The sequence below is a fragment of the Carcharodon carcharias genome, chromosome 13, assembly GCF_017639515.1.
Source record: "Carcharodon carcharias isolate sCarCar2 chromosome 13, sCarCar2.pri, whole genome shotgun sequence".
Taxonomy (NCBI): domain Eukaryota; kingdom Metazoa; phylum Chordata; class Chondrichthyes; order Lamniformes; family Lamnidae; genus Carcharodon; species Carcharodon carcharias.
In genome coordinates, this window is record NC_054479.1 from 23,307,757 (window position 1) to 23,325,978 (window position 18,222).

Sequence of the window (18,222 nt, forward strand, 5' to 3'; positions counted from 1 at the left end):
AACCCCCCCCCCAAGCAATGTGGTGCTCCACCATATTGAACACCACTTCGAGGAAGCACTGAGGGTGGCAAGGGAATAACATGCTTGACCTCATCCCAACCAACTTGTCTGCCGCAGCTGCATCCATCCATAACAGAATTGGTAAGAGTGACCACCACACAGTTGTTGTAGAGACGAAGTCCCATCTTCACAATGAGGATACCCTCCATCATGTTGTGTGGCACTACCACCATGCTAAATGAGATAGATTTTGAACAGATCTAGCAACTCAATACTGGGCATCCATGAGGCACTGTGAGCCATCAGTAGCAGCAGAATTGTACTCGAACACAATCTGTAACCTCATGGCCCGGCTTGTGCCCCAATCTACCATTAACATTGAGCCAGGGGATCAACCTGGTTCAACGAAGAGTGCAGGAGGGCATACCAGGAGCAGCACCAGGCATATCTAAAAATGAGGTGTCAACCTGGTGAAGCTACAGCACAGGACCACTGGTGTGTCAAACAGCATAAGCAGCAAGTGATAGACAGAGGTAAGCGATCCCACAACCAATGGGTGAGATCTGAGCTCTGCAGTCCTGTCACATCCAGTCATGAATGGTGGTGGACAATTAAACAACTCACTCACTTGAGGGGGCTCCACAAATATTCCCATCCTCAATGATGGGGAAGCCCAGCACATAAGTGCAAAAGATAAGGCTGAAGCATTTGCTACAATCTTCAGTCAGAAGTGCCAAGTGGATGATCCACTTCGGCCTCCTCCGGAGGTCCCCAGCGTCGCAGATGCCAGTCTTTAGCCAATTCGATTCACTCCACGTGATATGAAGAAACTGCTGAAGGCACTAGATAGTGCAAAGGCTATGGGCCTGACAATATTCTGGCAATAGCACTGAAGACTTGTGCCCCAGAACTTGCCATCCCCCCAGCCAAGCTGTTCCAGTACAGCTACAAAATTGGCAGCTACCAGGCTATGTGGGAAATTGCCCAGGTATGTCCTGTACACAAAATACAGGACAAATGCAACCCAGCCAATTACTTCCCCATCAGTCTATTCTTGATCAGTAAAGTAATGGAAGGGGTCATCAACAGTGCTATCAAGCGGCACTTGCTCAGCAATAACCTGCTCACTGACCCCCAGTTTGGGTTCCACCAGGGCCACTTAGCTCCTGATCACATTACAGTCTTAGTTCAAACGTGGATAAAAGAGCTGAACTCCCGAGGTGTTGTGAGAGTGACTGCCCTTGACATCAAGGCTGCATTTGACCGAATGTGGCATCAAGGAGCCCGAGCAAAACTGGAGTCAATGTGAATCAGGGAGAAAACTCTCCACTGGTTGGATTCATACCTAGCACAAAGGAAGATGGTTGTGGTTGTTGGAGGTGAGTAATCTCAGCTCCAGGACAAAACTGCAGGAGTTCCTCAGGGTAGTGTCCATGGCCCAACCATCTTCAGCTGCTTCATCAGTGACCTTCCTTCCATTATAAGGTCAGAAGTGGGGATGTTCGCTGATGATTGCACAATGTTCAGCATCATTCACTACTCCTCAGATACTGAAGCAGTCCGTGTCCAAATGCAGCAAGACCTGGACGCTATCCTGACTTGGACTGACAAGTGGCAAGTAACATTCACGTCACACAAGTGCCAGGCAGTGGTCATCTCCGACAAGACAGAATCTAACCCTTGCCCCTTGATGTTCAATGGCATTACCATCACTGAATCCCCCACTATCAACATCCTGGGGTTAACATTGAGCAGAAACTGAACTGGACTAGCCATATAAATACTGTGGCCAGAGGTCAGAGGCTAGGAACCGTGTGATGAGTAACTCACCTCCTGATTCCTCAAAGCCACTCTACCATCTACATGGCACAAGTTTGGAATGTGATGGCATACACCCCACTTGCCTGGGTGAGTGCAGCTCCTACAACACTCAAGAAGCTTGACACTATCCAGGACAAAGCAGCCCACTTGATTGCACCCTATCCACAAACATTCACTCCCTCCACCACCGATGCACAGCAGCAGCAGTGTGTACCATCTACAAGATGCACTGCAGGAACTCACCAAGGCTCCTTAGACAGCACCTTCCAAACCCTTGACCACTACCATCTAGAAGGACAAGGACAGCAGATAGATGGGAAAACCACCACCTGGAAGTTTTCTTCCATGCCAAACACATCCTGACTTGGAAATATATTGCCCTTCCTTCACTGTCGCTGGATCAAAATCCTGGAACTCCCTTCCTAACAGCAATTTGGGTGTAGCTACACCTCATGGACTGCAGTGATTCAAGAATGCAGCTCACCACCACCTTCTCAAGGGCAGCTAGGGATGGGCAATAAATGCTGGCCCAGCCAGTGAAGCCCACGCCCCGTGAATGAATGAAAAAGAAAATTCTGCCTCTCTTCAGCTCTGAAAAAGAGTCATATTGGACTCGTAATGTTGACACTGTTTCTGTCTCCACAGATGCAGCCAGACCTGCTGAGTTTTTCCCAGCACTTTTTGTTTTTATTCACTGGTTCTTTGCATCAAGGCAGCAAGAGTTTCCATTCTGTAAATAGCTCATGATATCTGGTACCTTGCCTAAGTGACCATTTTGGATATGTGAGCACAGGCAGTGCTGATGGGCTTTTTAATTGTAGAGGATATCTTACATGACCCTGTGAGCTCTGTAGCAAGTAGCACATTTTAGTATCTTTCATTATGGCATGAGATTCCTTACTCCTTTGATTTTTAAAGTTTCAATAGCTCATAGCTCCCTATGGTAGAATACCTCTTTTCTTACATGTTACTGCTGTTCACAGTTCTCATTTAATGTTTCCTTTGACATCTCTTTGTTGTGACATGATGGAAAATATTCTAATTTAGAGCATACTGTTTTGTGCTCCATTTTCCTGTGAGCCTTTTGCATATGTGCAGAAGCCCAAATCTCTGATTTCCAGATCAATGACCAATGAGCTTACAGGATAGCAAACATAAATAATATTATTAGTGAAGGACATATTTAGGCATCTTATGCCAAGTATAAAATTTCATTTAGTTAACAACCCACCACCCATGTTTAAAATCTGTTCTTCCTCAACCGCTCATTGCCATTTTCTTCACAGCATGCCTGCTCCCAGAATTCTGCACTTTTATATATTATATGCAGTCATATTTATCTTATCATTATACTAGTTCTATAACGCCGTTGGTTGACGTAAGTAAATAGTATTTTTGCACACAGCTGCAAAGTTTAAGCAATAATGCCGAAGTTTGCACATGACAGTAGAAATCCACTATGGGAAATATTAGCACAGACCTATTCGTAGTAATGTACAAAGTATAACAGCAGCAGTAAGCGCCATTCTACAGGCACTGCCTGGGATAGCTGCAGTCTATAGAATGCTGACCCACTCTCATAAACAGTTTTTTACAATTATCCTAATCGCAAACCAGTTTAGTGTCTGACAATTTTGCAAATGACTGTGGCATTTGGAGAAGTTCATCAATAACCCATCCCAGCAAAACAAAACAAAAATCTCTAGCACTCAGTCATGTGCTTATTAATTTAAAAAATACTTACTTATATAACACCTTATAACATCCAGGGGACATCCCAAAACACGTTAAAATCAATTAAATTACATTTTGAAGTGTTGTCATTTAGGTAAACAAGACACCAATTTGTGTGTAACAAAGATCTACAAACAGCAAATGAATAAATGGCCAGATAATCAGTTTTTGGTCATGTTGGTTGAATGTTGGCCAGGATACAGGGAGAACTCCCTGCTGCTCTTCTGATAGTGCAGACTCTTTTGCATTGTGTGATTCTGTGAATCTTTTACAATCACCAAAGCTGGCCAGTGGGCCCTTGATTCAAAATCTCATCCAAAATCTCAGCCATCTGACAATGTAGCACCCCTTAGCAATGTACTGAAATGTTAGCCTGGATTATGTATTCAAGCCCATAGCCTAGCTTCAACCCATGAGGTTTTGTCTGAACGGTAAGAATGCTATCTCCTGCCTGAATTATTTTTGGGTCAGTCTTTAAACCTTCTGTAAAATGCCTGCAGCAACAGCAAAGAGTTATAAACACAAAAATTTCAAGCTCTCACACCTCCCACTCTCCACACTCCTAAACTTTCCTTCCCCTCCCATAAAAGCTCAAAAAGTAGCAAGTTACAAGCTCAGCTCTTTTAAACTTCCTGAGCTGGTGGATTGATTTATGAAAAATTCAATTCTCAGTGAAATTAACTGTACTTCAAATGGCTGTGTCTTTAATATGGAAAGTAGGAGCTAGTTGAAAGGAGCTCATGCAATGGATTTGTTCCATGGGCTTCACGCTCGACATTTAAGGCTCTGGAGAACTCTGTTAAAGACTGACCAACCAGATTGAGTTGCTCAAGGGACCTTAAAGAGTAGATCCCAGGATACTGGGAATCTTCCTACTATCTTCCACATAATCTCAAGAGGTGGCTATGGCAAGTCTCTGCCTGTGGATGTCCTCAGGCTTGTCGTTTACACCATTAAACGGCCAGATTGCAACTTATTTTCATGTTGCTCTGACCTCCCGCCATGCAGCCACCTCTCTAGTAGTGAGGATCTGACATAGCATGGAGCCCGTGTGATACTGTCAACAAAAGAAGAACCGGCAAGGACACAGTGGGTTTTATGAACCCCTTCTGTGCCGTAATCATTTTATAATTTGATAATTGCCCATTTTACATTGCCCTGGAACTCCCTTCCTAACAGCACTGTGGGTGTACCAGCACCACATGGACTATAGCGGTTTATGAAGACAGCTCACCACCACCTTCTCAAGGGCAATTAGGGATTGCCTACTAAATGCAATAAATGCTGGCCTAGCCAGTGGCGCCCACATCCCATGAATGAATTTTTAAAAATTCTCCAAGTTTAATTGGCTTCTCACCACTGAGCATGTTGCTGTCATTCCGGCAAAGTGGGAGGAGGCGGGAACATGGCGGGGAATCAAGCTGATACATTTTTCTCTGATTTTGCTCGCTCTCTTGCCTCCAATCCCGCTACCAAGGGTCTGTTAAAACTCCTTCCAGTGAAATGGGGTCAATTCTGTCTTTTCATGCCTTGCTAAAGTGGTAGAGGGAGATCAATATTTTGCAATAATACTATGAATTGTGATGCATGGGGTTCAAGCAGTGGACAACACTATCAGACTGGCCTAAGGCCCAATATTTCCTTGGCCCCCACCTCTTCTATTGGTGTCCAGAGCTTTCTTTGCTGTTTTGTAATCATCCTGAGCCAGTTTAGCACATTATTTGTGTGCATCATGATCCAATTTCATGTCACCTATTTTTTTGTACCTCAGGTTTTATTTATTTCAGCTGACCCAACACCGGTGATACATACAGCTCACAAACCTGAAATGCTCTCTTTATGGTTTCAATTGTAGTGCTTCTGTGGTTGGGGCTATGTTATTTGTATTTTATCTAAGGATGTACAATATTTGAAAACAAAGCAACAAAAAGTAAATAAAAATTGGATAACATCAATTCAAAAAATAAGTAGTTGATTTATCACTTCTAACTTGATGATAACAACAATCAGTTGGTAGTGATGAAAGGGCTATAATTTGATTTAGTTTAAACCAGTTTAATCTACTGTTTTTATTGTTGACAACTCTCCTTAGTTCATCTGCTGTTCCCCAACTGAAAGGTGGGGCAGAAGGTTTTCATTGAGGGATGATACATGTCACCAAGAAGGAATGCAGCTGACATAAAATGATGGAGGGAAAGAGAGACAAAATAATGCGTAGGCTCGTTGTTTTAACTTTAGTACCCATGGGAAAATTTTATCTTAAATTGAAATGTGTTCTAGTTTTGAAATAAAATTATGTTTTACTTGTAAGCCTTGAGGGATGAAGGGAAAATGTCTCCTTAGTTTTATTACCAAGAAGGTGTTTCTTTGAATTGTATAACAGTCTGCCAGATCACTTATTTGCTGACTCTTTTTCTCCTTTCTTTCCCCAGGACTGTCCTTTTATAGTCTGTATGACCTATGCTTTCCACACACCTGATAAGCTGTGTTTTATTCTTGACCTGATGAATGGTAAGACAAAACATTCTAATCTTTGTAGACTGGGATGATACCCAGATTAGCTCTGCTCAATTACTGATCAACTGGAGGCATAATGAGGCAGGAGGGATGAGCTTAAAACTTTTGTATTGTCTAGATTAGTAGAGGGAGATCAATATTTTACAATAATACTATGAATTGTGATGCATGGGGTTCAAGCAGTGGACAACACTATCAGACTGGCCTAAGGCCCAATATTTCCTTGGCCCCCCGTCTTCTCTTGGTGTCCAGAGCTTTCTTTGTTGTTTTGTAATCATGCTGAACTAGTTTAGCACATTATCTGTTTACATCATGAACCAATTTCATGTCACATATTTTCATATCACTGTGCCTCAGTGTTTTATTTATTTCAACTGACCCAACACCGGTGATTCCTCATTTATATGATTCTTGAACATTAAAGCTCACCAAATTTTTATTAATTAATACATTATTTAATTTTTCATGATCACCTATTTTGGATGAATTTGGTGCCCCAGTTGGTGATAAATGCAGTTGCTTGTGCCAGCATCAAACACTCTCAGGTCAGATATGGCATAATTAGGTGCAAAATGAAGCTTTCGTTGCACTGTCACATCAAACACAACCCAGATTAGAATTAGAATAAATCTCCTTTTACACTGCCCATCAAGCACATAAGCTTAGAGTGTAACTGACTGTGCTACCTAATCCTTTCTATGTTAAGCATTTCACAACTCAGTATTGTCACAATGTTGCCCTAACTTTCTGAAAGAAATTCAAACCCGTTTTTAACAAAAAAATAGGCTTAGGTTACTTCCTGAGAAGTTGTCACTTTCCTTTTATTCTTAAGCTAACCAATGCATTTTTAATCAAAAAGATGGCAACATTTTGCTTTCTGCTTGTTGGTAAAAATTAAGAAAAGTTTTGCCAGTAAAAATGACCCATGGCACGATACGTTATCAAGTATAGCATTACGAATAACAACACGAGAAGGTAGAAAGGAGAGAAGATTGTTCAGACCGTATAGTACATACCCGACCCACTCAGACAATTTTCATTTTCTTCTGCCTTGGCAGCAAGTTAGCAAGGCTGGCATTCTTCCATCTGCGAGAGAGGATAGGAATGCAGCCTCAGAATTTATGTGACATTAGATGAGAAATAGTCCATGTAGATGTTTATCTTTCACATGAGCAGTAATTCTAATCCCAAGTCCATGCCCTATTTCCATTTCCCTTGTTTCCCTTTCCTTCAACTGCTCATCTAACTTGTTAAGTGTCGACATGGATAATGAAGTTTATAGCCAAACAAACCTCTGTATAAAAAGCTGCCTGTCCTGAAAATCTTACAATTAAATTTATATCCATGTCCCCTTTACATAACACCCTCAATAAGTGGAAATGGTCTTTATCCACCCTGTCCTATCACTTCATAATTTCAAAATACATTAAAATCCCATTGAGTTGATCCGGCCACAAATTCATATTAAGCAGAGCTTCGTAATAGCTGAGGAGGCTCTGTTCCCATATAATGCATCTCTGTGTAATGATATGCTTATAAACTTGGTCCTTGTCAAAAACAACATATTCAAATGTCAAATGAAAACAAAGTAAAGCAGTAAATGTGTGAAAAAGTCTTCATTCAATTTGTTTGCACCTTACAATGGCCTGACATTGTAAAAGGCTGAAGCTTTGCATTGAAAAATGCCAGGAATTAGTTGAGGAAAAGCTGCATAATCTTTTTCTGCTCGGGCGAGCAGGTGGTCATTCATCAGACTCTTCAGGGTCATTGTGTTCCTTGGCTGAAAAACATATCGCATCTGCAATGGCATCATCTGTCCGTTGTGTTGTGCATTGTATGGCATCATCCACCTGCGTGTAAGTTTCCATGATTGTCTCTGTTGGAATTTCCAAACTGGCCTCCCACAGGCAAGTGAAAAGTGCCTCGTCATCGGGTTAGTTTGCCTCATCCTGCTCCCCTTTGTTCTTGACGTCTTGTGCAATCATGACCTGTTTAAACCCAATCTCCGATCGCCAGCACTTTTAACTTTCTCATAGGTTTAGCCATACTCGCAGGCTTTGCATGCCCTTTCACAGGGAGATCTTAATGATAGCTTGCCCAAAGCTCCATGATTTTGCACTCTTGTGTGGTCTATCTCCGCTCTGTTTGGCCAATGTGGTCACCTGGGAAGATTGGACAAGTTTGGCTAAACTAGAGTTACCAGTGTGGAATTTTGGCTTATCACAGGCATCATTTTATGAGATTTGCTATTCTGCCAGTGGGAATGGTTGATGACTTCAACATAACTGGAATTTTGTGTCATCCATGTTTGACCCATCGTGATTTCACCGTATGAAATCACCCTGTGATCTCCTTTTGAAAAATTAAAACACTCCCAAATGAGCTTGGCTCACTTGGTAGCATTTGCACCTCTAATTTATATGATAATGGATTAAAGATACACCCCAAAACTTGAAAAATGTCATCTGAATGATAGCTTGATTCAGTCATGAATGCTCCATTGCCAGAGGTGCCATCCTGTGGATGAGATATGAAGCCATTACCCTATCAACTGTTCCTTGGGTTTATGTGGACATTAAAGATCCTGTAGTATTATTTGAAGAATGACAAATAATTCTTCTAGTGTCCTGCCCAACATTCCTCCTTTGATCAACTTCATCAAAACTTCTTCAACTGTTCATCATCTGCTGCCATGTTTGCCTGCAAAACAACAGTCACTGCACTAAAAGGCAATTTGCTATGTCAACCAACTTCATTAAGTGACAGAACAGTAAATAAATGAAAATCTTTATTTTTTTTCTTCCTCTACCAGAGTTGACTACAGCTAACTTAGTTAACTAGATAATTGTTAGAGGAGCAATAATGAAGCAAACTGATGGAGGCTTATGAAATGTTTTAATAGATCCAACATCATTTGGCTAACCGTTTGTCCTATTTCTAGGTGGAGATTTGCATTATCATCTTTCACAGCATGGAGTGTTCTCCGAGAAGGAGATGAGGTTCTATGCTGCTGAGATTATGCTGGGCCTTGAACATATGCACAACCGATTTGTAGTATACAGAGACCTGAAGGTAAGATAAGATTTCTTTAAAGTTAAATTTAATATAAAACCAGACAATACACAGCAGGCTGAGTCAGCTTCTGTACAATGTTCCTTGGAAAATAATAAATAATTTAAGAGAAATCTCCCTTTTCAACACTGTGAATGCTAACTGTACACTCTAGGTCTGAAATAGCCGGTTATTGATATTTTGGGTGTGTAAATTTTTCATCAGAAATGAGGACTGAAAGATAAACAAGTATTTTAGTAAGGTTGAGAAAAACTGGACAATGAAGACTCAGCAGATATTTCAATCACAAGGAGAAAGTAAGTGAATTAAATGACCTGCAAACTGCTGAATTGGTGCAATAAAAATCAGCACTGAGGTGATGCTGAAAGAGGTGTGAGCAAAAGGATGAGAAAATAAGCAGAATTAAAGAGGAAGCAAGCAAATGCTACAAATGCAGAAGATCTGAAATTTAAAAAGCAGGTGCTTCCTGAACAACGTGGGCCACTAGTTCTGAGAAGAATTTTTAAATTGGTCAGCACCACAGCCTCAAAACCCTGGCACAATCTGCTCAAATAGTTTCTCACCGTATACATGAAAATACCTTTCCCTCCCCTGGACGTAGACAGGCCAACGACAAATAACAAACCATGCCTGCTGTAAAGGAAATGAAGTATATAGCAAAGATCTTGCAATCCAGCCCAAAAGGAGCATGATTTGCATATCTAAGCAACTGATTTCCTGTTTCAAGTGGTAAGCTGTTTGCCCATTTATAGGCTAGCTTGAACCTGATAGCCTTTGGGCATCAATTGGGTGGAAAAAGAATGGCTATGAGTTGAATTTTAACCCACACGTATTTTATATAGTACAGTGTTTTTGGCTTTATAAAACATTGCATCTTCTGACTTGCAGAGGCAGCAGTACAAGGGATTTGCTTGTGCATTTTATTAAATCCTTGCACTCAGTAGGCAACTCATCATTCACCAGATGTTGCAAAACACACAAATCACGCAGTTATAAATGTAATACTATATTTAACTAAAGAAATAGAGGTCAAGGTGTGGGAGGGTGAGGTTTGGAGGGGAAACGGTGTCGGGGGCATGAGGTTCAGGGGAGGAGGGTGTAGCGGGGAGAATGCTGCGTGTGGAGCTAAGTGTAATGGGGGGAGGAAGTTGTAAGGGAGGGAGTGCGGAGAGTGAAAGGTGCTGGGGGTGGGAAGGAGGTGGGTGGGGATTTACAGGAAGGTATGGAAGATGTGTGTTTGCCTGGACACCAGGAATGACAAGGGTTTGGGTTGGTAGGTGACGGTGAGGAGGTGGAAGGTGGTGCCAGGGGTTCCACAGTGATGGGGGAAAGGAGGTGGGTGACTGGGGGAGGGGAAAGGATGGGGGAGCTAATGATAAACTTGACAACTACCACTTTACAGAAATCACAAGTGAGCGGAGCCTCATGTTGGATGGGCACAGGTGCTGCATGGGAGTGCAATCAGTGGGTGGGCGGAGATGCAGGTCGGCTCAGATGGACAACTAAAAGAGAACCCCAGCAGGAAGCATTGAAAATGCTCAGGACATTGAGATGAATGTGATGGGTGAAGGCTCTGCGTGCTTGGGAGAGTGCTTGCACGAGGCTCTGAGAAGCCCTGCCCCACACACACTTCTCCCTCCAGAAACACGTGTGGTCCAGCTGCGTGCAGCTGAACTGCTAGTGGGGGGAATGTAGGAGGAGTACTCGCGAAGCCTGTAAGTGAAGCTGAAAGACACCATTACACATTATTCAGTGAAAGTGAATACATTTTCAGATTATTAAGTGACAAAATGTGTTCACTCATGCAACCACTTGCCATCAGAAATTCTTAACTTTTCTAGGCCTCCCATTTCTACTAGGTGCTGCCCTGACATCCCCAGCAGGGGTGGAGACAGCCTGTGCAATGGTTGTTCCTGTTGCCTCTGATGATCTTGGCATGCGTCCGCTGGACAGCCGAGGCCTTGAGGGCTTGGCTTACTTTGGCAGCTACTCCTCCTGGGGTGACAAAGAATGAGGCTGAGGGGTTCACAGGCAAAGACAACTCAGAGGGAGCGGACAGCCTCTAAGATTCCTGAGTAGATGACCCGGGGTGTACACCTGCCACTCCTACTCTCTTCAGGTGCCCAAGAGCCCAGGCCTGACTCTTTGAGGGGAAGGAGTACCTGGAGGGACATTGAGATGCCCTGTTTCCCTCTTGCGTTGCCACTGCAGGATCTCACCCATGGCTACCACGATGAAGCGCAGGTCTGCACATATCTCTGCGTTCTGCTGGACCATGGTGTCTGCCATCCTTCCGATGGAGACCTCCATTCGCGCACATGTAGGCATCACTTCATCAGAGGGGAGCCGATGACGTAGTGGTAGTGTCGCTGGACTATTAATCCCAGGTTAATGCTCTGGAGACACAGGTTCAATTGAAGCATTCAAAAGGAAATTAGACTGTTATCTGGAAAGGAAGAATATTTAGGGCTGTGGGGAAGCAGTCGGGAGACAGGTACTAGGTGAGATGGAGACCTGGTGCAGACACGATGAGCCATATGGCCGCCTTCTGCCCCATAACAATTCTCTGATAAGCCTTAAACATTCACTCATGCTTCTTTACAATAAAGATGTAACAGAATAAACAGGAAACAGAACTGGAGATCCAAACGATTCAGTATTCATCAATCCTTAAGACTTGACTGCAGTTTTCGTCATTATGAGATGAATAGATTTATGTGATTACGTCAGCAAAATGTGACCTCTTCTGGGAAACTCTTGAGCAGACAGACTGAAGTGCATTGTGCGCTATGTGTCGCAACCTTGTAAATGCATTAAGGAGTACGCTGTTTCCTGTGTTACAGCATTAATGTGCACTCTGAAGATTAATCATTATAGTCAAGTTAGATTCTGAAAGTTGACTAAAATCAACTCAGCAGAACATTCAGCATCACGTTTAGTGAAGGGATAGTAACAACAGCTTCCTTCTGGAAATAGAATTGCCACCTCTGGCTGGACATATTCCTGGAGGTGGACATATTCACATGAGTTCCTGTTTCCAACCATTCAACCTTCACACACCTGCTACATAATGTCCATACTTGCTGCACACTGCCTTCCCAAGCTAATTGAAAAACCAACATTACCTAATTGGATGATTCTTGACTGTCAGTCAAATAACCTTTCGTTCCCATGTCGGTTATTTTTATAACTAATGAACAAAAACTGAACTCAGTTTTTACTGTCCCTATGATTTCTCTCCTGGGTTGCTTGTAACAGTGTCCTGGAGATTACACATTCATTCCTGGAGACTCCTGGAGGGTTGGCAACTCTAATTGAAATGGGATGGTTTGAAAACACGTTTTCTCTACAGGGAACTGACAGAGCAGCAAGGATTTCTGCCTTCATTTGTCACAGACTTCTGGAGCTCACTGAAAGTAAACAATCTGACATAGTGCCACCCTGTGAGAACCATATGGTAATGAAAACCGAGGTGTCAAACATCCCAGTGCTTGTTAAATGACCAATTCATTTTATTTGGTTTTGTTCCTGGAGAATGAAGATAATGGAGAGAACCTTGACATTAAAGCTGCTTTCAAAAATAAACAAATTAGATACTTGAAAAGAATGAAGATTATCTTTTATATTTTTCTGTTTATGATCTTTGCTATTTAAAACTGAAATTAACTATTACAATGAAGAGGTCTACATTCTTGAGCTTTTGCAGTTACCAATTTTTATTGCTATTGAGTTTCTATAGATTGTTTGAACTTTAATTTTGACGATAATGAGTTATTTGTTTGGAGGGAGTTACTGATACTGACCATGTGATTGTACTGTATAAATATCAATAGAGATTCATGGTGCTGACTGCCAGGACTTACTGAGACAGGGAGAATAAGGCTGCTTGGCGGATAATGTCAGCTGCTGACCTCCACAGTGTGCCAAAAGACAACATCAGTCCTTCAAATATAAAAGCAAAAAACTGCGGATGCTGGAAATCCAAAACAAAAATAAAAATACCTGGAAAAACTCAGCAGGTCTGACAGCATCTGCCAGACCTGCTGAGTTTTTCCAGGTATTTTTATCAGTACTTCAAAGATCTCTTGGAGGAGCCTTGTACTAAAAGTACGCCATTGGATATATCTGTGACCTTCTTCGCAAAGATCTTGAACATTGCCACACTGTTTGAATGGCTGTGCCTGCCACTATGTATGTGACCACTGTCCTTTATTTTTTGGCACTCAATACTTTCACATTGTCATAGAGGCTCTGTGCAACTTCAGCCAAAGAGCAGTCATGGCAGCCATGTGATAGATCATGGGCATAATCCTCAAAAGAACTGCAGTGATTATGCTGCTTGATATCAGACCCAGATGGCAGGGAAAGAAAGCCAAGGAGCCCTACCACATTGCTGAATTTCCCAGGTTGGAGGCTGCTACAGTTGGCTCACATGTGGCATTGAAGGTGCCAGCTGAACAGCTGCTAACATTTGTTAAACATGAAACGGTTCCATTTACTAAATGTTCAGATTATCCACAATGCCAACCACAAGAACCTACATGTGAATCCCAGCTACACAGACAACTGTCACCATCCCTTCATTTTATACCAATTGGCACTTCCTGATATTTTCCATGAAGAGAAGGATGGTTCCTCACAGACAGTATATATCTGCCATAGCTGTGGCTCATGACTCCGCTGAGGCAATTGAGAACGAAGTAGAGGACGCTTACAACCAGCCTCATGCAGCAAAACAGTTGTGATAAAAACAACTGTAGGACTGTTGAAGAGTAGATTTCAGTGCCTAGTCAGATCCAGTGGAGTCATAAGGACGTAAAGGAGCAGGGGTAGACTATCTGGCACTTTGAGCCTCCTCCGCCATTCAAAATGATCATGGCTGATATTCTACCTCAATTCCATCTACCCACATTATCCACATATCCCTTAATTTCTTTAGTATCCAAAAATCTAACAACCTCTTTCTTGAGTGTATTCTACTCTGCATCCACAGCCCTTTGGTATGGAGAATGCCAAAGATACACAGTCCTTTTGAGTGAAGAAATTTCTCTTCATCTCAGTCCTAAATGGCTATTTCCTTACTCTGAGACTGTTGTTACAATCCCCATAGAGACGGTTAAGCTTTGAAAAGAAAATTCAGACTTCCAGTTAATAGCTGAAAAGGATGACAAAACAGGATTTCACGTTTTAAGACTTTTATTGTAACAAACATACTAAAAGCACCATTGCGCTAAATGCTATTTTTGTAGGCAACTTATACTTTAAACTATGAAACGTAACTTTCCCCTTTTATTTTTAAAACAATTCAAAAGCCAACATTACACTGTCTTTTGCATAAACATTCTATTCTCCAGGAACCAATCCGAGGGTTTACTTCTGTTCTTTTCCTTGCTCAAGTGGTTAACTTTTAACCCTAGAACTCTCCTTCACAGTGAATGTTTTTTTGGAGGTTCCCTCTCTCTAGCTAGGCAAATCATCCAGTCTAGTTTCAACTCATCACAAATTTGGTCTTTTCAAACTGAGCCTGTGCTCCCACCGGCATGGGCCAGAGACTTTTGGCCTCTAGTTGCCCTCTTTCTCCCCCTTCAAGATCCAGGCAATCTTCCTGTGTCTTGAGTTTTCAGGGATATCTTAGAAACCCATCCCCTCTCAGAGCCCATCTCTATGGCAGTGTGAATCACATGGGCCTTGCATCCAGGTAGAAATGCTGATTAGCTATCCTTGAGACCCCACCTCTCTTTTATCTTGAAAGTAAGTTGACAGTTTAAAGTACAACTGTTTCCACCCCAACATTCTCAACACCTTTCTGGAACTTCAGTGACTCAGTGTATCCATTGTTAGCGTACAGGCTGCTGCTGTTGTCTCCAAGTGCGAGCACCTTGCATCTTCTTCCCAGTAAAACAATCTGGGCCCCCTTTAATCTCTAACAATCAAACCACCCAGACTTGCTGTCAGAAAGACTTCAGAATAGGTCACCTGACTCCCTTCATTTTACCTTAAGTTAAAGACACGGTCCCAAAATATAACAATCTTCCAAACCTCATAATTGTAACACTGTGAACCAAAGTTTTAGATTCCTCAACCAGGAGTAACATCCTTCCAGCATCGACCCATTCAGGCCCCTTAAGAATTATATATGTCTGAATGGAATCACCCCCAACCCTTCTAAATTTCATGGAATGAAATAATCTGCTCAGTCTCTTCATAGTACAACTGCCTAATCCTAGGAAACTCTAATGAGTCTTCATTACATTCCCTCCTGTGCTAGTATATCCTTTCAGGTAAAGAGGTCTTTGGTGCACTCTCCAGAGGGTTGCAAGGATGATAATAGCATTCTGCAGGGAGGCTTTCAAATCTGCTTTGATGATAAGGAGCTAGCGCTGTCTGAGGAAAGGGAGCTGCAGACTCTACTATTTAGGATTATGAACAGTCACAAAAGTTCATCCCTGGCTGCTGCAAGGAGCACCTGAAATCCAATTGTGCAAGAGGTGGGCTCTAGTGGCACACTGCACCCTCATTTTCTTCTGTGCCAGTTGCCAAAAAAGTGATCTTCCTTGAAACCACTACCAATCTTAGACTCCTCAAAAGTCATGTTCTTCGAAGCCCCAATGTTGAATATCCCCTTTCCTTAGTATTGTTGATATCCCTGACAAAACAAGAGATCAGTGCAAATGTTACTGTAATGAAAACTAAATTTTCCAGTTGTAACAGACAAATGTCATACTCCCTCTTTTTCTGATTCCTCTTGATGTCTGACATCACATCCTATCCCATTGTCTGTTGCTACCTCTAAGCCTCAGGGTGAAGCTGGAAATGGATGGCTTCAAATGTGGCACAAAAGGATTATGGGGCTGATGTGGCCCTACACTCATTGCAGCTGCTTTCTGACAGGGAGCACCTGCTGGCTGCATCTCTGAAGCAAGTTGCTGGTCTCACTTGCCCCTCTCCGCAGCCATTTTTCTGAAGAGAACTCCTGGCGTCATAGTTTGTGCAGAAAGAGGGCAGTATTAGACCCATGGGGATCCTTCCACAGCCATTCCACTGGACATTGGATCTTCAACCTCGCCGACCAGTGTAATGACTGGTTCATGGCAGTAATGGAATCATTGAGCCCTGTGATATAACATTGGCATTGATTGGTAAGCAAGATCTGTGCTGTAGTGCAGTCTTTTCTCTTGCAGAAATGTAGTCTGTGTTTGCATGGAGGTGATTGGCTCCAACTAGCTTGCAGCTACCTCTCACCTGGGATCTGCTAATGTCATTACATTTAGCACTCACTGCATTGGTACCTGCAAGCAAGACAAGGCTTCCTAGATGTTAGTGCAAATGAAAGATGTTAACTGGACAGTCATGTCTGCCAATTGCTGCATATCCTGAGATTGTCCTCAGCCTGTCAGTATGTATAAAGTTGCTGAAATATTCAGTGATGTTCTTCAAACATTCTTCTCTGAGAAGTGAGTGCTCTTGAGTCCTGGGTTCCACAACTCTGAGCAATCACAGCCTCCATTGGGAAGAGTGCATATCCCAAACTCCTCCCAGATCTCCACTTCCCCTTCAGATTATTCTGCTCGTGACATTTGTCAGCCTCACCATCTACATGTCCTCAGAGGAAGCAACTTCCATGGGTAACAATTTGGATTGGGAATGAGCTTAAAGAGAGAATCACTACAGTGGCTCTCTAACTTGGCCTGTTGTCCTCCTGAATTCCTGCTTCTTGCTTCATTGTTAATGATTGTTCACTTCCTCCTCTTCCTAGAGCCCTCTCCTTTAATTTGAAGCCTCTGTGGTTGTGCATGTGCAGGGAAGGATGACAGTAGCTGCGAGGGAATGAACAAGACTCTTTAAGGTTGAGATGGAAAAGAAGTTGACAGAATGAGAGTATGTATGTGGCTATGCTGTGAGCTGGTAGGGTGATCATTATTGGGCACTGGCAAAATTCTGTCAACATTGGCACCAGCTGCAGCTATGAGGATGTCAAGCTTTTTAGTGGGTGTCAGAAGTTGGATGCCCTTGCTGGTGGTAAACCTCTCGGGCATTATAAAGACACTTCTCCTGAAAGAAGACAATTAAATGACAGTGTGTGGGGCAAGAGTTATAGTGACGTGAGATGAGAGTGAAGCGGGTTTTGAATAAGTTTGATTGACAGAAGATATTTTGTGTTTGTGCAAGTGTGTCGTGCCACTTTAAGTGCAAATTAACTTATCCAGATACTTGCTTACAATTTTCTGTTCCCTCACTGTCATTGGGTTAAAATCCTGGAATTTGGTACATAACAGCACTATGGGGATGCCTTCACCACCCAGATTGCAGCAGTTCAAGAATGCAGCTTACCATCACTTTCTTAAAGACAATTAGGAATGGGCAATAAATGTTGATAAATTGCCAATAACACCCACATCCCATGAACAAATAAAAATATCTTTCTGTTCATGAACAGCAAGATACTTTCACTATTCTGCTCAAAGGTACACCTCTTACCATTCCACTCTTGCACATTACATTTCTTGCAAAGTTTCAGTGAAAGTATCTTGTGTTTACGAATGATCTCAATTCATTGCTTCTTTACACAATGCTCTGAATCTCCATTGCACCATGAAGTTATGCTGTTCTCTAGCAGAAAGATGTTTTTATTTGTTCATGGGATCTGGGCATTTTACATTTTTCTTGCAACATTTCAGTGACAGGTGAAGTGGCAGCTGCATTGCCAGCAACTGATAGCATGTTTCACCGGGTGAAAAGGCATTTTTAATTAGTCCGTTATAGGAAATATTTGTGTATGTTGCAAAGGAGAAACTTTCACACAATCGGAGGCAAAAGACTACCACAGGTGAAGGAAAGGCAAGCATCAAGCCCCTGAGTAAGCATAAGAAGGAAAGGCTATAACTCCAGAGCAGACACTTAAGGAAGCCTGTGGGCGATGGAAGTTAGAGTAAAGCTTTCAGACTCAGGTTGGTAATGGGATGGAACGCTTACAGGATTGTGAGCCTTTTCTATCTTGAGACATTCTGATTACTTTAAAGGCTTCCTATTACTTATTAGTCACACATTCTGATTCACTACTAAGAGTGCACCATCCTG

The 18,222-nt window shown here is 42.4% G+C and overlaps 1 protein-coding gene across 1 annotated transcript in view; it reads left to right on the forward strand.

Moving 5' to 3' along the window:
- The window catches only part of grk3 (G protein-coupled receptor kinase 3), a 265,444-nt gene that overhangs the window by 195,218 nt on the left and 52,004 nt on the right, over positions 1 to 18,222 (forward strand). Inside the window, exons 10-11 of the mRNA XM_041203377.1 lie at positions 5,988 to 6,066; positions 9,014 to 9,144. Coding sequence (XP_041059311.1) covers positions 5,988 to 6,066; positions 9,014 to 9,144 — 210 coding nt within the window. The remainder of the gene's footprint in view (positions 1 to 5,987; positions 6,067 to 9,013; positions 9,145 to 18,222) is intronic.